The sequence below is a fragment of the Rhincodon typus genome, chromosome 28 (assembly GCF_021869965.1).
Source record: "Rhincodon typus isolate 14 chromosome 28, sRhiTyp1.1, whole genome shotgun sequence".
Classification (NCBI taxonomy): domain Eukaryota; kingdom Metazoa; phylum Chordata; class Chondrichthyes; order Orectolobiformes; family Rhincodontidae; genus Rhincodon; species Rhincodon typus.
Window position 1 is genome coordinate 39,241,271 of NC_063359.1, and position 24,937 is coordinate 39,266,207.

General features: G+C 39.9%; 2 protein-coding genes across 4 annotated transcripts in view; both read left to right on the forward strand.

Annotated features, from left to right (window-relative positions):
• The window catches only part of odf2a (outer dense fiber of sperm tails 2a), a 143,885-nt gene that overhangs the window by 84,708 nt on the left and 34,240 nt on the right, over window positions 1-24,937 (forward strand). The gene's annotated exons all lie outside the window — the stretch shown is intronic.
• On the forward strand, window positions 853-23,512 carry LOC109933763 (GLE1 RNA export mediator). 2 transcript variants are annotated; one of them, XR_007265072.1, is made up of 8 exons: window positions 853-929; window positions 1,814-1,956; window positions 3,145-3,335; window positions 4,227-4,356; window positions 8,413-8,517; window positions 13,658-13,719; window positions 15,470-15,552; window positions 16,729-16,764. XR_007265072.1 is itself a non-coding variant. In XM_048613739.1 (8 exons), exons 1-8 carry the CDS (start codon window positions 875-877, stop codon window positions 20,980-20,982), a joined length of 840 nt encoding a protein of 279 aa, XP_048469696.1. In that variant the 5' UTR covers window positions 853-874; the 3' UTR covers window positions 20,983-23,512. The 2 variants fall into 2 exon arrangements, 1 of the variants encoding a protein (XP_048469696.1); XM_048613739.1 differs by lacking the exon at window positions 13,658-13,719 and adding an exon at window positions 20,914-23,512 and having other exon boundaries at window positions 16,729-16,792.

The window sequence follows — 24,937 nt, forward strand, 5'->3', positions numbered from 1 at the left end:
GTGCAGGGCTGGATGAACACAGCAGGCCAAGCAGCAGCATAGCAGCATGCTCCTATGATGATGCTGCTTGGCCTGCTGTGTTCATCCAGCCCTGCACCTTGTTGTCTCGGATTCTCCAGCATCTGCAGTTCCTACTATCTCTGTTCCAGCAATCTAGTAGTTCTAATTTGAAGCTTATTTATTTGTTCTAGCCTTGCCCACCAGCTCTGCACCCTCACCCATCCTACAAATCCCTCTCTACCCCAAAGAGGTAATAGTTTCCCCTCTCTCTACTCTATCATCAATTCTTTTAATCATCCTAAACACTTCAAACAAATCACACCTTAATCTTCTATACCTGAGGGAATACAGGTCTATTCTAAATAACTTATTCCCCTAAATTAGCAGTTTTACCTCTAGTATAATTCGGGTAACTCTAGACACCACAGATATTGTTGGGACATGGATTCCTGTATAGAAAAAATGGTAGAACTAGAATTCATGTTTGCTTTTGAGGGGCAAACGGGTGTCTTTCTTTAAATGGCAGTGTTTACCCCAATTCTTGAGAATTGGAGGCTTTCACCTTCCAAGACGGATAGTGTGATGATGGTAACCGAGGGTTGGGGAGGGGTATCCAGGGCATCTCATTCCACAGGATAGCCTTGAAGCTTCTACTTGAAGACTTCCTACCAACTAATTCATCTGATCATTATTGGCATCCTAAAGCATAGGATGCTCTAAAGCAGTTTGCTAGACTATTTGTAGACTTGCCATGTAAGGGAAAGACGGGTTACAAACAAACGCAATAATTTTTTAAAACTTTCCTTCCATTTAATAATGAGATATTTATAAAACTGCTTGCATGTGCATCCATTTCTAGGTGAAGAAGATTAAAATGGACCTTCAAAAAGCTGCAACCATTCCTGTTGGTCAGATCTCCTCCATCGCAGGTTAGTGAGGGTCATCCCTGAGACTTGAATTGTCTACTTAATAATGGTATAATTTATGTATTTAGTATTCTTCTTCCTCCTTCTCACTGGTCACTTCCCTGAAGTCCTTCTGCCATCTTCACCACATGTCCACTTTTGGTTTCATTATCTCATAGTAATTTTCTCTTTTCATTTTCTCCTCTTGCATCCCTTGTTTCTTGGAGGTATCAACTTCTTTCAGGAGTCGTGTAGTTCTAGAAGGGGTAGTCACCTTTCTGCATTATGCTCAAATGGAAGTTTCCTCTGGGTGAATATTTATAATCTTTACTGATCAAAGATTGAAAGGAGAAAGGCATAAAAAGACAATTGAGGCTGGTCTGTGCTACCCTCTGGAGTTTGCACGTGCACCCCTTGTAGGAAGAGGGGTCTGTTTATATCAGAAACCTGGCCTGCATTCTCCAGAAGTGGGAGGAGGTTTCGTACTCCTATTTGTACCCTGGCTGAGATGCCCTTACTCAGTGCAGATTAGTGACTAAATTTAAGAGCTTACTGTTACAATTGCTGAACCACAATGGATGTGTAAATCTGAAATTGCAGACCTGACATCTACTGACCTATTTAATTACAAGATCTAAGTCCTTCTCCAACTGAGTGACTATCATCCTCTGTATTTACCTTGTAGAATGAGGGCTGTCAAAAATATTGGTGGCCTCATTAATAGAGTAAAACTAATTTAGTAATGCAGTGTGAAGGTAAAACTTGGACTTGTATAGGTTTTAATATTTAAAAAATATTTTGGCTCTTCAGGAAAATGCTGCACATAGTAAATGATCTTCAATTCTAGTATATTCATGTCTGAAGTACGAAAGGTAATTAAAATTGTTTCTCCACGCTTTTCTCTTCAGGGTCTCACCTGCGTGAAATCTTTGAAAAAATCAATAATCTGCTGTTGGGTAAACAAATATCATCAGGTGGGAAGATGGTGGCAATTTCTCAACACCCACAAGGGAAGGATTTTGTCTGTTACAAACTAGCAGAAAAATTTGTGGTGAGTGAATGAAGTATTTTTGAGGTGCATTCATTGTTGTGGTACAGAAAATATGGAAGTTATTCTGAACATAGGAAGCTCCCAGAAACAGTAATGGGGTAAATGACCAGATTTTCTCTTAAAGTTTACGGATAAACGTTGGCCAGAACACCAAGGGGAACTCACCTGCTCCTCTCAAAATAGTGCAGTAAAATCTTCTCCATCTAACTAAGAAGCCAGATTGTACTTCAATTTAATATCTCATTTGAAAGGCTGCTCCTCTGGCAGTGCAGCTTTCTCTTAGCACTGCACTGGAAATGTCCTTTTGAGCATTTGCTCAAGCTTTTGAAGTGACACATAGTTTGCTCAAAGATTGTGGATTCCATGTGTGTTACCGGCTGAGCCGCAAAATAATTAACTCTTTGTTCCTTGCTTTTTAGGGTTCATCTTAATTTATTGTCTTTACCAGTAATGGACAGGCAACTTACTTGTATACTTCCAGTGATCTGAATTATTCAGCAGGATTTGAATCTCTCATTTCATCTCATCTCCCTTTGGAGTCCCTACCAGAAAAAAAAATCATTCTTTCCTCACTCAATTCCGCCAATCCCAATTTAGTTGTCTGTTTTATGGGATCATACTTTGTGCAGCATGGCAGGCAAATTGGCAATGTGATAATAATAAATCATTCATTGTATCTAAAACAGTTTGAGAGATGTGATGTATCTTTATTGTACCTAGTTGCTATATATGATACTAAATTAGATTAAAACATCAGTTTCATAGTATCCTAATATGATGCAGCATAAAAAGTGGACGTTCCACCCATATGTCTGTATCAGTTCCAAGATAGAGCTACCCATTCCAATCCCACACCTTTGCTCTTTCCCATCTCCCTGTAAATTGTTTTCCTTCAAATATTTATCTAATTCTCTTTTACAAGTTACTAATGAATCTGCTTATGGTCTGCTTTCAGGCATTCCATTCCAAATTATAACAGATTTGGCTCCATTCGTCACCTTTAAATAAGTATATTGAGTTTACTTTGAGACCTGGACCATCTGAAGATTATAGAAATTGGGTTCACCTTCTATGTTGTATTTAAAAGGTTCAAGGCAGGTATAAAATGTCCTCAGCCTCAAATGGAAAGGCAGGTGTAAAGCATCTGTTTTGATTTTTAACCCTGTTTTTCTCCATTATTGCCCACAGAAACAAGGGGAGGAAGAAGTGGCATCTCACCATGAAGCTGCATTTCCAATAGCAGTGGTTGCTTCAGGCATCTGGGAGTTTCACCCGAAGGTTGGAGATCTTTTCTTGGCCCACTTGCACCGAAAGTGCCCCTACGCAGTACCGTTTTTCCCTTCATGGAAAGACGGACAACCAAAAGAAGAATACCAAAGGTAGAATTCTGTGAACAGCATTACACCCTCAAAATTGCTAACATAATTGATCTGATGTCTGTTTCTATCTACCAGGTAGCTATTAGTTGAAGCCAATCTGGTATTTCAAATCTGCCAATTGGAAGATGCTTCTCAAAATTGCCAGTTTTCTGCTTTGACTCTTTCTATGCAGAGTTGTTTTACTTCAGAGAAGAAAATACTTTTTTTTTTTCATTTGACTTCCCTGTGTAATTTTTTTTAGTAGTTCACAGGTTGCAAGTGGTCATGACCCTGAGGAAGTTCAGGCATTGATTGGCTGTGATTTTGTTCACCAGTTTGCTCTGAGAATGAATAGTTTCTGGCTATAACAAATGTGACATTTATTTCACATTCTGTATTTACTTGTAGCCTTCTTCCAGTTTCTTCTTAAATTTTGTTTTTTTCCTCGCTCTCTTCTGGTTTTTCATCTTAAAATGAGAAGATTAATAAAGGAGGCCATTTCTTGGGCCCAGCTTCCTGGAATGGTACCATAATTCCCCCACTTGTTTCAGAATTGTTTGTAGAATTTCAGGTAAATGGCAGAACAGAATTAATGGGCTGAATGGTCCTATATCAGCGCTAAATAATCCTATTTTCATGATTTAACCAAAGGTCAATTTTTTTTTTCACTTTATCTTGTCCATGTGATTTGGGGTCTTGTCTTTCTGTCCAAAGTTAACTTTTTTTGTATTTGTTCATATAGGCAGTTTACTTTGATTCATCCTCATTCCACTAGAAGCATGGGTTTGATGTGGGATAATTTGACTTTGTGTTCCTATTCTTTATGCATCATGCAGTAGTGAGAAAAGGCATGGGAGATTTGGATACCTACTCTTAGTGTGCAATTAAAGTCTGATCCTTTTTCTCCTGTAGGTTACTGGGGTATCGAGTGCTGGACAATGGTGTTGAGCAGCAGGACAACTTTCTGAAGCGGATGTCTGGCATGATTCGTCTGTATGCAGCAATTATACTGTTAAGATGGCCATATGGATCAAAGCAAGCAGTATGTGCAGTAACTAAATGCTACATTTCATTTTCTCAAACGCAAGCTAGTGCCGTCCAAATCTGAGCCAACCTGACATGCATTGAGTTACAATGGGATACAAAGTTTATATTTGAGTGATTTTGGGGCTGTACTAGTTGGTTTTTAAAGAATGAGGGATGGTCTTTTTGAAACATATAAGATCCTGAGGGAGCTTCATAGGGTTGATGTTGAAAGTATGTTTGCCCTAGTGTGGAATCTAGATCTGAGGACGTCTGCTTAAAAATAGGGATTTAATACTGAGCTGAGGAAGTAGGCTAATAATCCTGAAAGAAACTATGAAATTCTCTTCCTGAGAGAGCAGTGGAGGTTGGGTCATTAAATATTTTCAAGGCTGAGTTGGACAGATATTTGATTGACGTAGAAGCTGAAGCTTATGGAGGGCAGGAAGGGTGGAGTTAAAGCCACAACTAGCTATGGTCTTATTGAATAACAGCACAGACTCAAGCTGAATGGCCTACACCTCCCATTTTGTACCTCCTGTTCTTCTTCTCTGCATACCAACACATCATTCTATTCCCTTTTCATGTTTGTCCAGCATCCCCTAAAATGCAGCTATGCCATTTGTCTCCGCTACTGTATGGTAGCGTGTTTCACATTCTCACCACTCTCTGGGTAAAGCATTTCTGGTGAATTTCCTTATTGGGTTTTTTTTTGTTTTACATTGATGGCCCTTAGTTCTGGTTTACCTAGTGAATGGAAACATCTTTACGTCTACTCTTTTGAACCCTTTCACAACCTTAAAGATATTTTCTTATTCTTTCATGGAATGTGAGCGTTTCTGGTAAGGCCAGCTTAGGTCACTCTTTCAGTCTTTTTAGAGAAAGTAACCTATTCAATCTTTTTCTGATAGATATAATCTTCACTTGTGGTATCATTTTACTGCCGATAAACTGTTTGCAAATGTGTTATTTTGTTTAATTATCTGATCTTGTTTTGGCTACTTGGACTATTGGGAAGGGCTGGAATGGAATCAGGATTATTGATACAGTGACTTATGTTTGTCTCCACACACAACAGCTCTTAATATGGATAAAATAACAAGTTTAATGACTCTGTATTGAGATTTATATTAGTGCCGTGTTCTTTTTTCCAGATTAAGAAGATGTTCTTGCTTTCTGAGGGATTGACCTATCCTTCCACATCTGCCACATAATTAATTTGCTTCCCTACTTCAATTAGTCTGCTCAGTGCCTCCCTGCCACTATTTTTTTAAAAAGTGTGAAATTTCATGATGTGATACTTGATAAATTGCATAGAGTGGACAGCCCAAAACAGGCCACATTACGAAATTTTTTTAACTGGTATTTTCCTCCACATGCACCTCAACCCATCTCTTCAAACTCTATTGGTATATTCCTTTCTCCATGGTACTTAATTTCTTTCCACCTGAAAGATGTTTATGCTGTTTGTCTCAAGCATTGCTACAAGTGAAGGCCACAGAGGTAGGCTATTTTGCCCCTCAAGTCTCCGCTGCCATTCAATGAAATCACGGCTGATCTGATAATCTTCCATTCCATTTTCCTACTTTTTCCCCCATTCCCCTTGATTCCCTTGCTGTGATCAGTCTTGAATATACTTAATGACCCAACCTAGTTATCTCTGTAGTAAAGAATTCCACAAAGATTCACTACACTCCTGAGAGAAGAAGTTCCTCCTCATCTCTGACTTGAATGGGTCACCCCTTATTCTAAGGCTAAGCACTCTGGTCCGGGACGCTCCAACATGTGGAAACAAATCTCTCAGCACCCACCCTGTCAAGCCTCCTAGGAATCTTTGCCCAATCAACCTGTCTATAATCTTTCTATAGACGCTGTGGTATCCTCCCTATTTGCATTAGAACTTATTTTTGTGTCATCTGTAAACTTGGCGATAATGCATTCACCTTCCTCATTCAAGTTATTAGTATATTTAGAACTAATTGTGGCCCAGCACTGATCCCTTTAGTACTAGTTGCAAGTTACCATCCTGAAAATACCCCCCTTATCCCAAGATGCTGTCTGCTATTATTTAGCCAATCTCCCAAGCATGCTAATTTACTTTCCCCAACACCATGGGTTCTTATTAGTAGCCTTGTGTGTAGTACCTTATTGAATGCCTTTTGGATTCCAACTGGTTCCTGCTGATTCCCCTTTATCTATTCTGTTTGTTACCCTTCTTAAAGAATTGTAATAAATTTGTCAGGCATGATTTCCCATTCGTGAAGTCATGCTGACTCTGCTTGATTATATTTTGTTTCTAAATGCCCTGGTATTGTATTCTTTAAAATAGACTGTAGCATTTTATCAGTGACAGACATTAAGTTCATAGCCTTCATTTGCTGTTTGCTTTGTCTCCTGTGCCTTTTTGAATAAGGGTGTTACATTGGCAGTTTTCCAATCACCTGGGACTTTTCCAGAAATTAAAGATGTTGGGAAGATTGCTACCAGTGCAACCACTGCAATCACTGTCTCTGTAGCTCCTTCCTTCAATATCCTAGGATGCAACCCATTAGGTCCAGGGGAATTATTGGTCATTGGCTCTATTAGTTTCCCTGACACTTTTTTCCGTGATAGTTATTGCATTTATTTCCTACCCTCCCTTTGCCCTTGGTTTAGCATTTTTGGAATGCTTTAATGTCCTTTACTGTGAAGATTGATGCAAATTATTTATTTGACCCATCTGCTTTTTCCTGAGTCCCCATCAATTTTTTCCCAGTCTGATTCTCTAAGGGGCCTATGTTAACTTTGGCCTGTCTTTCCTTTTTACATTTTTAAAGAAGCTCTTGGTATCTATTTTTATGTAACTTGTTAATTTGCCCTTATGATTGATTTTCACCCCTTCTGTAATTTGTTTGGTCATCATTTATCTTTAAAACTTTTCCAATCTTCTGGTTTAATACTGAATTTGCTACATTGTATGTTTACTTTTCTTTCAATTTGATACCATCCTTAATTTTCTTGGTTTACCATGGTTATCTTATCCCCTTAGCAGAATCCTCTTTCTCATTGGGATATATCATAAACATCTGGCACTGTTCCTCAACCATCTTTGCTGGATTTCTTTTCAAGTTCATACCAGCCAACTCTGCCCTTGTTCCTTTGTAATTATTCTTATTTAAGTTGAGTACAGTTGTTTCTGATTAAAGTTTCTCCCTCTCAAACTGAATGCTAAGTTTTAATCATGTTATGGTCACTGTTTTCGTGGGGAATATTTACTCTGCGATCATTTATGAAACCCTGCTTTATTACATATTACCAGGATTAAAATAGCCTGACCTTGGTTGGATTTGCAACATATTTTTCTAGGAAACTATCCCAAATATACTATAAATTGCTCCTTGTGGCTACATGTATCAGTCTGACTTTCCCAATCTACATGAAGTTATGAAGTTTGAAGTCTCACATGATTAATGTACAGCTTTTTTTTTGCGTCCCTCATCATCTCCTGATTTATTCTCTGTCCTACAATGTAGTTACTGTTAGGGGCCTGAGGACTATTCCTGCCAGTGTTGTCTCCCCATTTGTTGTTTGGATCTAAGAAAATTTCCTTCTATTGTACGCATTCTGCCCATTATTAACAAAGCTACCCCACCACCTTTTCCTTCTTGCTTGTCCTTTCAAAAACTCACATACCCAGCTTTGATCTCCTTGTAACAATGTCTCTGTAATGGATATAAGATTGTAGCCATTAACCTCTGTGTACTGTTCATTCATATATTATATTCTAATTACTACTTGCATTTAAGAGACATTAATTGTGCCTATTTTTCTCTGTAATTTGACTCTATATGCTGCTTTTTCATGTTTATACACTGTCCCTTTGTGTCCCACCCTGGACATCATTACATGAATAGCTTCCCTGCAATGCTATCATGAGCTTTTGCTTTGTAAACCTTTATGTTCCTAATTACTTTACAGTTCAACCTTATTTCAAAGAGCCATAGCCTAGTCAGTATTTTTTTTTTTTTTTTGAGCCTTTCAAATGATTGAAGTTGGCACGTGATCACTATTTAATCATTGTTTCTTCTTTGCTTAGGAGCATCCTCATGGGCTGAATCACGCTTGGCACTGGCTGGCTCAGATGTTGAACATGGAACCATTGGCTGACATTACCGCAACACTGCTGTATGACTTCTTAGAGGTATAGTGCTGTTTGCAATGCCCTGTCATTCTCTGGTGTCCTCCCTTTGACACTTTACTCTGTATCTACTATTTTTAAGTGTCTCTGAAATTCAGCAAGTTAACTTGTTGAAAAATTCTTTGGGATATTTTTGTCACTGGCAAGGCTGATCTTTTGCCCATCTTTAAGTACTACAATGGAGTTGCTTGCTAGGCCATTTCAGATGGTAGTTAAGAGTTAAACACATTGCTGTAGGTCTGGAGTCACATGCAGACTGGGTAAGAAAAGCAGGTTTTCTTGCCTAAAGATCATGAATTAACCGGATAAGGTTTTTATGTCAATTAATGTTTGTTTCATTGTCATTCTTACTGAAACTTAATTTCACCAGCTGAGGTGAGTTTTTACATTACGTCTCTGGAGCATGAGCCTAAGTATCTAGAGTAGTGACATTAGTGCCACATTACCATTTCTGATTCACATTCATGTATTTTTTTTTAATTTGTTCATGGGACGTGGTTGCTGGCTGGCCAGCATTTATCATCCATCCCTCATGGCCCTTGAGAAGGTGGTGGTGAGCTACCTTCTTGAACTGCTGCAGTCCATTTGCTGTTGGTTGACACACCATGCCCTTAGGGAGAGAATTCCAGTATTTTGACCCAGCATCAGTGAAAAAACAGTGACATATTTCCAAGTGAGGATGGTGAGTGACATGGAGGGGATCTTGTGGGCAGTGGGGTTCCTGTGTATCTGCTGCCCTTGTCCTTCTAGATGGAAGTGGTCGTGTGATTGGAAGGTGCTGTCTGAGGATCTTTGCTGAATTTCTGCAGTGCATCTTATAGATAGTAAACACCACTTCTACCAAGCATATGTGGATGCGATGCCAGTCAAGTAGACTGCATTATCCTGGATGGTGTCATGCTGCTTGTATGTTGTTGAAGTTGCACTCATCCAGGCAAGTGACTTGATTTTGATTTGATTTATTGTTGTCACATGTACCTAACTACAGTGAAAAGTTTTGTTTTGCGTGTAGCACAGGCAGATCATAACATATAAGGGCACACACTGCTGGCTTGTGCCGTGTAGATGGTGGACAAGCTTTGGCGAGTCAAGAAGTAAGTTACTCGGTGCGGTGTTCCTAGTCTCTGACCAGCAACGTTAACAGTGGGGGGCGGAATTCAGTGATAGTAACCGTTGAATGTTAAGGGGCAGTGTTATGTTGTATCTTAATGGAGACATTCATTGCCTGGCATTTGTGTGGCATGAATATTATTTTGCCACTTGTCAACCCAAGCCTGGATATTCTCCAGCTCTTGTTGCATTTGAACATGGACTGCTTCAGTATCTGAGGAGTTGCGAATGGTGCTCAATATTGTGCAATCATCAGTGAACATCCCCACTTCTGACCCTATGATGGACGGAAGGTCATTGCTGAAGCAGCTGAAGATAGTTGGGCCACATCATGATCCTGAGGAACTCCTGCAGCGTTGTACTGGAGCTGAGATGCCTGGCCTCCAATAACTGTCTTCCTATGTGCCAGTGAAGAATTTGCCCCTTCCTAAATACCCATTGATTCCACTTTTGCTAGGGCTCCCTGAAACTCCTGTGGTTGAATGCAGCCTTGATATTTAGGGCAGTCACTCTCACCTCAGACAAAAGAGCTGTATTTCAGCTGTCCATGTTTGAGACGAGGCTATAATGAGGTCAGGAGTTGAGTGGCCCTGGCGGAACCCAAACTGGGCATCACTGAGCAGATTATTGCTGAACAGGTGCTGCTCGATAGAGCTGTTGATGACAGCTTCGATCACTTTTCTGATGATCAGGAGTGGACTGACGGGGCTGTAATTGGCCAGCTTGGATTTTCCCTGCTTTTTTGTGTACAGGACATACCTGGATAAATTTCCACATTGGCGGGTAGATACCAATGTTGTAAGTTTACTGGAAGAGCATGGCTAGGGGAGTGGAAAGTTCTGGTTGACAAGTCTTCAGTACCATTGGCAGAATGTTGTCAGGGCCCATAGCCTCCAACCGTTTCTTGATATCACGTGGAGTGAATTGCATTGGCTGAAGACTCGCATCTATCATGCTGGGAACCACTGGAGGAGGCCAAGATGGATCATCCACTTGGCACTTCTGGCTGAAGATTGCTGTGAATGCTTCAACCTCATCTTTTGCACTGATGTATCGGACTCTTCCATCACCTGAGGATGGGGATTTTTGTGGAGCTGCTTCCTCCAGTGAGTTATTTAATTGCCCACCACCATTCAAGACTGGATGTGGCAGGGTTACAGAGCTCGGATCTGATCCATTCATTGTGGGGTTGCTTAATTTTGTTTATCACTTGCTGCTTATGCTGTTTGGCAAGCAAATAGTCCTGTTTGGTAGCTTTGGTTGACACATTTTATAGGTATGCCTGGTGCTGCTCCTGGCATGCCCTCCTGCCCACTCCATTGAACCAAATCTCTGGCATGGTGGTAATTATTGAGATGGGTATATGCCAGGCCATGGGGTTGCAAATTGTGCTGGAGTATAATTCTGCTGCTGTTGATGGCCCACAGGGCCTCATGGATATGCAGTCTGGAATTGCTAGAAAAATTCGAATCTGTCCCATTTAGCAGAATGATAGTGCCACACAACACAATGTATTCTCAATGTGAAGGTGGGTCTTCATCTCCACAAGGACAGTGCAGTGGCTGCTCTTATACTATCATGGGCAGGTGCGTCTGCAGTGAGGATAAGATCAAATATGTTTTTCCATCTTGCTGGTTCAGTCACCACAGACTCTCTAGCGGCTTTGTCCTTTGGGACCCCACCAACTCGATCAGTAGTGCTACTGCCGAGCCGCTTTTGGTGGACATCAAAATCCTCCATCCACAGTACATTTTGCATCCTTGGTGCTTCCTCCAAATGTTGTCAAGCATGGAGGAGTGCTGATTCATCACCTGTTGGAAAACAGTACACGGTAATTAGCAGGAGGTTTCCTTGCCAATGTTTCACTTAAAACCATGAGATTTCCTGGGGTCCGGAGTCAATGTTGAGGACTCCTGTCTCCCGACTGTAAACCATTGCACTGCCATCACTGTTGGGTCTGTCCTGCCACATGTCCTGGCACACGACATAAACAGGGATGGTAATGATTGTGTCTGGGACATAGTCATGCTTACAGAATTTGGGCAGCAAGGTGGCTCAGTGGTGAGCACTGCTGCCTCACAGCGCTAGGGACCCGGGTTCGATTCCGCCCTTGGGCGACTGACTGTGTGGCGTTTGCACATTCTCCCCGTGTCTGCATGGGTTTCCTCCGGATGCTCCAGTTTCCTCCCACAGTCCGAAGACGTGTGGGTTAGGTGGATTAGCCATGCTAAATTGCCTGTAGTGTCCAGGGATGTATAAGTTAGGCGGATTAGACATGGGAAATGCCTGGTTACAGGGAAAGGGTAGGGGAATGGGTCTGGGTGGGATGCTCTTTGGAGGGGTGGTGTGGACCTGTTGGGCCAAATGGCCTGTTTCCACACTGTAGGGATTCTATGATCTATGAGAATCAAACCTTGCAATTTTGGCACTAGTGCCCAGATGTTAGTAAGGAGGTTTGCATTGACAGGGTTGTTTCTGCCATTGTCTTTTCAGATGCTAGAGCAATGCTAGGTGGTCTGTCCAGTTTCATTGCCTTGTTGAGACTTCGTAGTGATTTATACAAGTGACTTGCTAGGCCATTTCAGAGGGCAGTTAAGAGTCAACCACATTGCCGTGTGTCTGGACCCACATATAGGCCAGATCAGGTGAGGATGGCAGATTTCCTTCCCTGGAGGACATTAGTGAGCCAACTGGGTTTTTCTAACAATCAGCAGTGGTTTCATGGTCCTTAGTAGATTCTTAATTACAGATTATTTTTATTATTGAAATCAAATTCCACCTTCTGCCATGGCAGGATTTGAACCCGAGTCCCCAGAACATTAGCTGAGTTTCTGGATTAATGCTGTAGAGTGTAACAATGATGCCACTAAGCCGCCACCTTCTACATTGAGTCATCATGACTTCCCGAAGGGAAAATCATACCTGACTGAGATAGAAAGGAGGATCATTAATAGTAACCAGTAGATGTAATATGTATAGATTTATAGAAGGCATTTGATAAGGTAACACACATTAGACAAAATAAGATAAGAACCCATGGTGTTGGTTGTGGTATTTTAGGGTGGACAGAAAATTGGCTAACTAATAAACAGAGTTGAGATAAAGGGGGGCATTTCAGAATCGCAGTCGATGGATGGCATGATCATATTATTGCTAGACTGTTAATGCAGAGACCAAGGTGTTGTTCCAGGGACTTGGGTTCAAATGCCACCATCACAGGAGGAATTTGAATTCAGGCTACAAACCTGGAATTAAGGATCTAATGGTGATCGTGAAACTGTTGTCAATTGTTGGAAAAACCCGCCTAGTTCACTAATGTCCTTCAGGAAAGAAATCTGCCATATTAAACCGAAGAAAGTTTAAAGTAGAGATGAAAGTTTTTTTTGTAAAAGTATAGGACTGACCATCAATTGGATTTTGATTCCCGTTTAAACCTGATCCCAAATCATGAGGACTTTTGATGAGAAATCTGGCCCACTTGTGACTCCAAACGCACAGCAATGTGGTTGACTGAGGGTAGTGAATTTGTGAAATTATTTCTTGCAGATGGCTGTAGAGGCTTGGTTGTTAAAAGTACTCAAAGCTGAGATTGACAAGATTTTTAACCTTGATTTTTCTCACTGATTATGGGGAAAAGGCAGGAAAGTTTTCAGATCAGTCTTGATAGGCTGACTGCCTTCCTTCTGCTTCTGTGTCTTGTGGTTTTCTACATGCTGTTAACAGCAATCTCTTGCTAAGCTTCACTGCCTTCCCATGCCTCTGAAAGTTCATGTTATTCTCCTTATTCCTGGTTAAAAGACCTTGCTGTACCTTAACTCTGCAACCCTGTAACCTCTACTTTTGCACCTTGGATAAGAATACTCTCTTCCCACACCCTGCTGCCCTGTCTCAATCTACAACTAATGGCATAGCCTTCACTGGAATTAATTCTCTTCCTAAACCCCTTTTGCTATTTTTCTCCCCACATTCAAAATCAAAACTTTTCTGTTTTACACTCCCTTCATCCACCTTGCTTAACCATTTTATATTTCAGATTGGATACAACTCGATGGTGCCATTTCGTGTAGCAGCTTGGGCTGATTTGCTACGTTAAAGGTGCTATATGAGTGCATGTTATTGATGTTGACTCCAATCATACTTGGGCTGATTGTTGTGTTTCATACCTTGTTTTGCAAAGGGAGTCTTATTCTTTGGCATGAAAATTATGCTTTGCAAATTAAAGTGGCATACTTACATAAATCTATTGAAACATATCATTGGTTCAAATTTTGATGCTAGAACTTTTCTCATTCTGCTATTATCAGTGAGTTGTTGTCTGGATCATGATGGAGGTGGTGTTTGCAACAAACAAGATTCAGATGGTTGGTCACTTTATCATGTTATCATTTGTTACATATTTTAACTTTGATTTGGAACGGGGGGAGGCTTTGCAATACAATTCTGTAAATAATGACCAATATTTTATGTACTACTTAGCACTCAGTAAATGGACTTCAAAATTCAACATACTGGAAATATTAAACAGAAGGAAATTTAAAGTAGAGATGAAAGTTTTTTTTGTAAAAATATAGGACTGACCATCAATTGGATTTTGATTCCCGTTTAAACCTGACCCCAAGTCTTCAAAATCCCTTGTGCCTTTTTTTTGTGTGTTTATTTTATATAGCCTTGGGAATTGTGAAAATAATATCTTAATAAATGGAAACTATCTGCAGTGAATTGTGTGTTCGAAAGCAAGGAAGTTAAGTGAAACCGTTGACACAGGATGTTAAGACCTTCTGAAGAGTGTAGAGGAGATTTCCTGGAATGGTATCGGGTCTGGAATGTCAAAGCAGAGATAGTTAAGAGGCGATTGAATAGAGATATTCAAAATCATGAGGGCTTTGATGGGGTTAATAGGGAGAAACAGTTTCTTGCTAGCAGCAGTATTGTTAAACTAGAGAACATAGATTTCAGGTATTTTGGTAAGAGTTAATAGTTAGCTGAGAACTTTTTCATCTATACAGTGAGTCGTTGAGATCTGGAATGCACTGCCTGAGAGCCTTGTGGAAGCAGTTTCAAAAGTAAATAGGATATTTGACAATGCTGTGGTTTTGAAGAGGTTATTTTGTCCTGGTATTTTTGAAGAGGGGTCGTAAGGCAGAGGTTACGAGCTGTCTGTGCAAAGTAAATAACTTGTGAGGCCTTGGAGTTTTTTTTTTAATTGGAACAATGGAAGTGGACTGGGTGTGGCCAGCTCAATCAGACCAGGCTTTCTGGTTTTTAGGTTTAGCTTTAATCAGAAGCTATTGGGGTCTCCAGAGTTGGAAGCTTCAGTGAATATCTCCTGGCTGCTACTCTCTCTGAATGTTTTCTTGATGTTTTTCCTCCTGGATTGGAGAACCGCAAGTGAGAATCTGTGTCTGAATTTGTCTTTTTTGCTAAGGGGTGTGTTTATGGAGTGTTACTGTATTGGAACAGTTAATTAGTAATAGTTACTGTATCTATTATTCTGTTGAGTTTTCCAATAGAGTTAAGTTATTCTGAATTTCTCTTTCTTTTGTTGTATTTTATCTAGAGTGTTCAAATCAATTGTGTTTTGCTTAATGTCGAGTAGTTTGGCCAATTGCATTCCATGAGGGACAGACATTTTATGTTTGCCTTTAAAATAAGAAAAGGTTAAAAAAAAATGCAGAACTATGGGGTTAGACCAGGAGAGTGGGACTAATTGGATGATTGTTAAAGAAATGACATAGTAATGATTACTCAGATGATTTTAACTGAGCTATGTAAACTTATATATTTCTTTGAGAAACCATGTTTTGCTGAACCCTTCGCTGTCTGTCATTATTCCCTTCTCTAACAGGTTTGTGGCAATGCCTTGATGAAGAAGTACCAGAACCAGTTCTGGAAGATGATCATCCTGATCAAGAACGACTACTTTCCCAGGTAACAAAATCTCAATATCAAGGAATCACAGAATGGTTAAAGCAAAGAAAAGACTATTTGTCTGTCGCATCTTTTCTAAGCAATTTAGCTATTCCACTGGTTATGGGTGAGGTCCCTCCTTACTTAGACCCCTATGACATGCAGAAGGCCTATCATGGGCCACACAAAGATGTACTCAGTGTCTTATTATGTGGCCATATTTACAGTTTATTCCACTTTGCCTTTAATTTGCAGACAATTTGAGTTACTGATATTAAGAAAAAGCACTTCTATAGCCCCTTTCACAATCTCAAGCTGACTTAAATTGGTTGAAAGAGCACAGCAGTTATCCTGGTGTTCTGGTTAATATTCATCCTTCAAACAGCATAATGAAAAAGGAGATTATTTGGTCATTATCATTTTGCTGCTTGTGAGAGCTTGCCTTGTGCAAAATGGCTGCCATGTTTCCATTATTACACCAGTGACATAGACTTCAAACATGCTTTGAAGGCTGTGAAGCGCTGCAATGTCCTGAAGCCATGAACAGTACCACAAGCATGTAAGTCATTTCCTTCTGTTGGCTTAGCAGCTTCTCAGACTGTGGTACTCCACTGGCCTGTTCTAAATCTTTGATCTCCTTACCTAACAAAGGGTGTACTGATTTGAACTGATTGGTGGGGGAATTGTCCTGTTGAGTGAGATTGAGTAAAGTACTCTACATTTACTGGCCTTTGTAAGAAAATGAGAGGTGATCTAATTGAAACACTTAAAGTTTCTTCCAGATTGTTGTATCTAGAACAAAGAATTACAATGTCAGTGTAAGTAATTAGCACTTTAGGACTAAGGTGAGAAATTTCTTCACTCAGGATTGTGAATCTTTGTCCCAGAGGTTGTGGGTGCTCTATTATTGTGTATATTCAAGACAGATGTTGATATTTTTTGGGATACTAAGGGAATTAAGGGATGTGTGAAAGTTTGGGAAGATAGATTTGAAGTCAAAGATTAGATCCTGGTTTTTATATTTCCATAAAGCAGCCAAAAAGATACTTCACTCATTTTCAGTAGTCCAAAATGTCATATTCTTTATGCAATTCAGTTCTGTTTTATCACAGCTGTTCACAAGATGTACTTTAATCTGTGTTTATATAATTTCTTTAAAAACAAATGTGTTTACTTGACCTATTTCACTTTCTGTAGGATTGAAGCAGTTACAGGCACTGGGCAGGTTGGGGCTGTGATCAGGCTGCGCCAGTTCCTGGAGGTAAAAGCTCTTTTTTTTTGTGTGTGGAATTAATTTCTTAAATCCCAAATCTGAGATTTCAGACAATATGAACCTACCCCCATTCACAGCAACAACACTTGTGTTTATGCAGCATCTTTATAATTTAATAAAATGTCCCAAGGTACGTTATTGGTGTAGTATCAAATAGGATTTGAATAGGAAAGGGAGGCAGAGAGACATTTAATTGTAAAAGATTACAGAGATAGGGACACTGCCACTGTACCTCAAGATTTTTCTTTGTGCTCAATATATTTTCAAATCAAACTTATCAAAAATCTTATTACACACCTCTGGAGAAAGTGGGACTTGAGCCCAGGCCTCCTGGCCCAGAAGAATGGACACTACCACTGTGCCATCAAAGACCTCTTTAAGTTCAAATTCGTTTTCTAATTAACCTGATCAGAGATGTTATTACACATCTTTAGAATAGGCGGATTTTGAACTCGGACCTCCTTGTCCAGGGGTAGATACATTACCACTGTACCACCAGGGTCCTCTTTAAGCTCAGATAAACTCCAGTTGATGCCCTCATGCTGCATGTAATTAAACACAATTGATATTTGATTCATTGGCAGATGTGCCTTCAGTTGCCTATGGTGGAGAAGATACAATAGGTATTGATTTCTCAACTGCTTGGTGGGTGTCTCAATTTTATTCTTACAAGGTGGAACAGTTATCTAAATAATGGTGGGCTGCATCAGAGGAGCAGGAAAGTTGATGTTTCGCTTCAGGCTGACTCCAGCATCTGCAGTTCTTGCTATATCTGAATAATGGTGACTTCTTAAGTAGCTTCACACCCACAGTTCTACACTAAATTTGCATGTGGTGTTTCTGGGCAAACATCAAGACTGGGATAGTTATTTATTTGACAAGAGTGGGCTAATTTAATGTATGGTTTGCCCTGGATAAATAAAATGTTCCCATTTCCATTTTATTGTCTCTGATTTTTGTCCCCAGCACAAGCAGTGTTTTATCGGACTGTCATGTCATTCTGCCCAGTGCTCCTAATATCTCCTTGTGTGCTCTGGTGTCAAATTTTGTTAGTGCTTCTGAAAGTACCTGCAATGATTTACTACATTTTTACTAGACTATGTGAATGCACATTGTCATTGAATAATCTTTCCTTTCCTTGAAAATCATGCATAAAACATTTTGGTTGCAATCCCAGATTCTCTGTCCTAGTCTCCAGCCCCATCATGCATCTCAGTCTTGTGTTTCTCCTCAGCCTGGAACATCTTGAGAGTTGTAAAGCAGCATTTTTGGTCTTAATCTCTTTAGAATTGTACAATAATATAGCACAGGAGCAAGCCATTCAGCCCATTATACCACTGTGGGCTCTCATCCCACTCTGTACTTTCTCCCTCTCAGACCTGGAAATATCATTTTTTGATAATGTTTACTGGCTTTCCAAATGACTGATTAAACCTCTGGACAGAGTTCTGGACAGTGCACACAGATGAGAATTTCTATATGTAACAAGTTGTTATAATCTGGAATTTGATGAATACTTGAACAACAAAAATTTTAAAAAAACATTGGGAAAGAGCATGGCAGACGAATTAACTTGGTACTGCTTCAAAACCCAACAAAGGCATGATGGACTAACTCACCACCTCCTGTGCTGAGTGATTCTAATTATACCCCAAATGCTGCAGACTTTTGTCTACATTTTTTTGCAACATTGCCATTCCCTTTACAGTATAATGTTTAGCTTGTTTTGTTTATCTGTATTTTTGTTTGGAGTTAGCTTAGAGCTTTTACTTTTAGAATTCAAGGGTTTTAGATATAAACAATTTCTTTATGATGATACAGCTTGCAGCGGTTTGAATTTTTGATTATTAATGATTGATTAGACCCAAGAAAAGAGAAGGCTGAAAGGTGACCTAATAGAGCTGCTTATCGTAAAAGGAGTTGCAGTGTAGGGTAAAGAATGTGTTTCCGTTTGTGGGTGAACCCAAAGCTAGGGCCGTAAATAAAAGGTAAAATTGCCAAAGTCTTACCACATCTTAGGGCTGCTCTCTCATTAGAGAGAGATGACTGGTGCTGGTTTAACCTTAGGGTCACCACACCTTAGGTGACAGGAGAGGTTGAGAAGGAGAATCCTTCAATGGTAACCTCAGCGGATGCACCCAAATGGAACCCACGCAGACAAAGGGAGAATGTGCAAATTCCATACAGACAGTTGCCCGAGGCTGGAATTGAACCTGGGTCCCTGGCGCTGTGAAGCAGCAGTGCTAACCACTGAGCCACCATGTCGCCCACGCCTGCTTGGACCAAATGGTCCATTTTTGTGCTGTAAGATTGCAGAGCCTTTGGCTTTGATCTTTATGTCGTCATTGTCTTCAGGAATAGTGCCAGAAGACTGGAGACTAGCAAATGTTGTCCCCTTGTTCAAGAAGGGGAGTAGAGACAACCCTGGTAATTATAGACCAGTGAGCCTTACTTCGGTTGTGGGTAAAGTGTTGGAAAGGATTATAAGAGATAGGATTTATAATCATCTAGAAAGGAATAATTTGATTAGGGATAGTCAACACGGTTTTGTGAAGGGTAGGTCGTGCCTCACAAACCTCATTGAGTTCTTCGAGAAGGTGACCAAACAAGTGGATGAGGGTAAAGTGGTTGATGTGGTGTATTTGGATTTCAGTAAAGCGTTTGATAAGGTTCCCCATGGTAGGCTATTGCAGAAAATACGGAGGCATGGGATTGAGGGTGATTTAGCGGTTTGGATCAGAAATTGGCTAGCTGTAAGAAGACAGAGGGTGGTGGTTGATGGGAAATGTTCATCCTGGAGTTCAGTTACTAGTGGTGTACCTCAAGGATCTGTTTTGGGGCCACTGCTGTTTGTCATTTTTATAAATGACCTGGATGAGGGCGTAGGAGGATGGGTTAGTAAATTTGCGGATGACACCAAAGTCGGTGGAGTTGTGGATAGTGCGGAAGGATGTTGCAGGTTACAGAGGGACATAGATAAGCTGCAGAGCTGGGCTGAGAGGTGGCAAATGGAGTTTAATGCGGAAAAGTGTGAGGTGATTCACTTTGGAAGGAGTAACAGGAATACAGAGTACTGGGCTAATGTTAAGATTCTTGGTAGTGTGGACGAGCAGAAAGATCTCGGTGTCCATGTGCATAGATCACTGAAAGTTGCCACCCAGGTTGATAGCGTTGTTAAGAAGGCGTACGGTATGTTAGGTTTTATTGGTAGAGGGATTGAGTTTCGGAGCCATGAGGTCATGTTGCAGCTGTACAAAACTCTGGTGCGGCCGCACTTGGAGTATTGCATATAGTTCTGGTCACCGCATTATAGGAAGGATGTGGAAGCATTGGAAAGGGTGCAGAGGAGATTTACCAAGATGTTGCCTGGTATGGAGGGAAGGTCTTATGAGGAAAGGCTGAGGGTTTTGAGGCTGTTTTCGTTAGAGAGAAGGTGGTTAAGAGGTGACTTGATAGAGACATACAAGATGATCAGAGGATTAGATAGGGTGGACAGTGGGAGCCTTTTTCCTCGGATGGTGATGGCTAGCACGAGGGGACATAGCTTTAAATTGAGGGGTGATAGATATAGGACAGATGTCAGAGGTAGGTTCTTTACTCAGAGAGTAGTAAGGGCATGGAATGCCCTGCCTGCAAAAATAGTAGACTCGCCCACTTTAAGGGCATTTAAATGGTCATTGGATAAACATATGGATGATAATGGAATAGTTTAAGTTAGATGGGCTTCAGATTGGTTTCACAGGTCGGCGCAACATCGAGGGCTGAAGGGCCTGTACTGCGCTGTAATGTTCTATGCTCTATGCACTGAACAGGAGACTGTCAGTTGTCTGTGTTCTCAAACTCCATATTACAATCCTTTATGATACTCTTAATTTTATCTTTGCCTTATCAGCAGTTTTCTTTCAGTTGCTTTTGTTAAAAAGAGGCATTTGCCTTCGATTGCGATAAAATTTATGGGTAATTCATTCAAAGCACTTGCCCATCTTTCTGGTGGCTAAAGGACCATGAAGATTGGACTACGGTGTAATTTTGTAACTGTTCAGATTAATTTTCAAAAAAACGTGCCTTGCTTGAAATTAATATTGATTTTTCTAATCGTTCTATTTCAGAATTGCTTGAAGCAAAAAGACTTTCCTCTGCCAAAGGGTTACTTGCATCCTGCATTCTGGAGATCATGACCATCTAAAGGATACATTAAAAAGCCAAGGAAATCACAGCTGCTCGAGTCAAAGTCACTTCTTAAAATTTTATAGTTACATTAAACACAAGGTTTAATTTTGGTGGGTTCATTGGGCCTTTTACTGTTTAATTATTGGCTTTGTGCTGTCTCCTTGGTGCTGATTGTCTTCGTGCAGTGTAAAAAAAGTTATGTAGTTCTCTAAACCGTAAAAATGACTCATTGGGTATTTAGGATGTCGCTGTTTCTGAACTGACCTGTGATGCTTTGGTTGTTGACTGGTTTTTGTTTATATTTATTATAACGCTATATGGAGCTGATCTTGTTTATCATGAAGTGAAACAATTGATGTCCACCTTAATTATAAATTAAATCATTGAGTACAGTGTAATGAAAACTAAGGACTGATACACAGTAGCTGTTTTGTACAGTTCAGTGGATTGAAGGAAACCTGGTATAGTGCTGCATGTTTAAACTTTATGAAGAGATAATGACATCTTACCTGTGTCCTTCTATTGGACATTATTAATGTCACTAGTGGACCAATATGTGAACTGCAAAATACTCTCCTTTTGTTTAAGCGAAGTGTCTGTTTCATTTTCTTTTGAAAAGGTTTGTCTTTGTAAAGTAGCATTCCACCTCTTCCTGCCCAGCCATTAAATATGAGCAGTTTGGAGGTGGGGAGGGAAAAAGCCACACAATGTTTTCCACCAATAGCACTCTTCTGATACAGAGGAGAATCACATGTCTTTGATATTCCAATACCACTGCCCTACCCCCATATCCCCTTTCACTGAATACTGTTTGGGGAGCTTGGCAGGTAGATGATTGTTGTGTTTATTGGCTTCTACCTCCACCCCTTCTTGCTATCTTTATCAGTAGGGTAAGAGAATAATCCTTTGCTTGGAGCCACTACAAACAAGGGAGCTGAAAACTTGAATACGATTATGAAGTTTTGTTTGGTCACTTTCTGGCCGTGACACGTTAAGCAGCAGTTCACATCTCTCTGGGCCTTTTGATGTTGTATACTAGTATTTTTGGTCTAGATTGCCCTCTATTTTATTTCCTTTATCTGGCCCTATCTCACATTCTCCTCCTCTTTTCTCACTCATGCACACTGAATACCCTTAGAATCTCCTAAGCTGGAAATTGCTGCCAATACTGAACCTCTTGATTGCATTGTATTTACAGCAAAGAAACAGGCCATTTGGCTCAACAGACTCTTGCTGGTATTCATGCATCTCACAATCCTACATCTTACCTATCAACATATCTTTCTGTTACTTTATCACTTACATTTAACTAGTTTTACCTTAAATGCATCTATACTATTCACCTCAAGTATTACCTGTCATGCCAAGTTCCACATTCTGGCCACACTCTGACAAAATAAATTTCTCCCCAATCCCTTTAGGATTTATCAGTGACCATCTCATGTTTATAGCCCTTAGTTCTGATTTCATCTGTAAATGGAAAAATATTTTCTACATTTACCCTATCTAACCCTGAAGTTTAAAGAGCTCTGTCAGGTTACATGTCTACTCTCTCTAGTGGAGAAAATGCGATCAAACATATTTTTATCCAAAATAAAATTAAAAATTTTAGATACCACTTTTTAAAAATTTTTTTAAAGGTTAAAATAGATTTACAGAAACTGAAGGTAGGTATGAAACATGAGTCTGATTCATATGTAACTAGAGAATATTTATTTTTGTGACAAAATTCTCAAATAAACAAAATAGAATTCTATTTGTAAATAATTATTGAATAGGCTGTTGACCACTCGAAGGAAGTGAATGGAAACCTTGAATAAATTATGAGTGTGTTGAGGTGTTGTACTTTGGCTATGCAGGGTAGAGTATGATACCCTGTTCAAAGAGAATTGCACTTGTTCAGAAATGAGCTGTTTTGACCTAGCACTAGAAAATTAGGTGCTAAACTGCAACAATAACTGAGATTTACCTTTAAGGGTCACTTCTCAACCAGGACTGTGAGAGTGGTGACCCAAAGCAGGCAGGAAACACAGCACATTATCTGCTAAATATCACACGTGTAGCCCTAAAGACCACAGGAAAGATAGTGATGAGAAATAACCGAGAAATTTATGAATACTTGATTCCCAAGCATTCGTAGGCTCACTTCACTGTTAATGGCACCATTTAAGGTCCTGTCTAGTGTTACCACCTTTTTCTGTGAAGAAAGTTAAATTCAGTAGAAATAATGTAAACTTCCCTAAATGTGGGGTGATTTTTGTTTAGAAGGATCTGTCAATATGTGGACATCTTTATCAACTACTCCAATGCACCATGAGTTCATTCTAAGGCAGTTAATAATGGGCTTGGCCTTCTTGTGCATTAGCCTTCCCCCTACTAGCACAGACTAAGGATGTTCCTAAATTCAATCCCGTAACTCACTTGGGGTCAGGAATGGCACACTACAATTGACCTCTGCTTTCCTGGGATAGGCATGAAGGGGACACTGCTGTAAAGTATGAGTCGGTGTGAAATAAATGACATCAACTGCTCATGGAAGTTTGTGACCTCCTTCATTTGATCATGTACAGAATTCAGTATTTTAATGATCGAATTATATTAAATCACTTCTTTTAACATATTTCATTCCAAGATGTTGAAGACCTGTCACTTTAAGCGGAATAAAACACTGGCAAAGTAACCTGCTGCTACATATATTGTACATATTCTATTTTGTATTGTGGAATCGACTGGTTATGGTCGTACTCTAATTACTGTAAAAGATCTGGGACAAATCAGTGGTGATTTAAATGTTAACACTTTGTATTAAGAATTTGTAAGTTAATATTCCGTTGCAGGATATTTTGATGCCAATTTCCCCGATTGTTGCTTGTCAATTGCACAATGTATAGCCAGACTCTCAAAGTTTTAAGTTTCCAAATTCAGTTCCTCATCTTTTGCAGAGTTACTTCATCTGAACCAAAGTGGCAAGAGTCCTATTATGACCCCTGCCACCCCCTCAAAATATCATGTTAAAAGGGTTAAAGTATTTCATAGATTATGACATAGAAAAAGGTCATTTGATCCATAGCCTGACAGGTTATGGAACCTGAAGTGCATATCCAGACACCTTTTAAATGAGTCAAGAACTTGTTTATTTAAATCCCTAGTCACTGATCTTTCTGCCAAAGAAAATAGGCCCTTTCCATCACTTTATCCAGATCTATCTCAATCAAAACTCCCTTCATCCTCATATGTTCCAAGGAGAACAGTCCCAGCCTATGAAACGTTTCCTAACAGATAAATTTTACACTCTTGGCAACATGCTCATAAATTTCCCCTGTACCTTCTCTAGTTTAATTACATCCTTTCTATGATGAGCTGACCAGAACTGCACATAGTACTCAAGTTGTGGCACAGTTATTGATTTGTACTGTTCCAATATAACCCCTCTACAATTGTTTTCTATACCGGGGCTAATGAAGGATCTTCCATATAAGATCATTAGACATAGGAATAGAATTAGGCCATTTGGCCCATCGAGTCTGCTCCACGATTCAATCATGACTGATATCTTTCTCAACCCCATTCTTCTCCCTGTAATCTTTGATCCCCTTGCTAATTCTTATGCTGAACTACTTTTTATGATTCTTTCAAGTCTGTAATAAGTGCTCAAGTACCCTGTACCTAAGACGGTGCCGAGAGGTGACGTTACAAACCTTTCACTGCACTTATTTGCATGCACGTAACAATAAAGGCTAATTCTAATTGTAATTCTAATCAAGAACCCAACTATCTCTGTCTTAAAAACACTAAATTATTTGGCTTCCACAGCCTTCAGCTACAATGAGTTCCACAGATTCATCACCCTCTTGAGAGAGTTGTAATGTTTAAAAGACATTTGGATAAGTTCATGAATAAGAAATGTTTGGAGGGTCATGGGCCAAACGCAGGCAGGTGGGACTAGTTTAGTTTGGGAACATG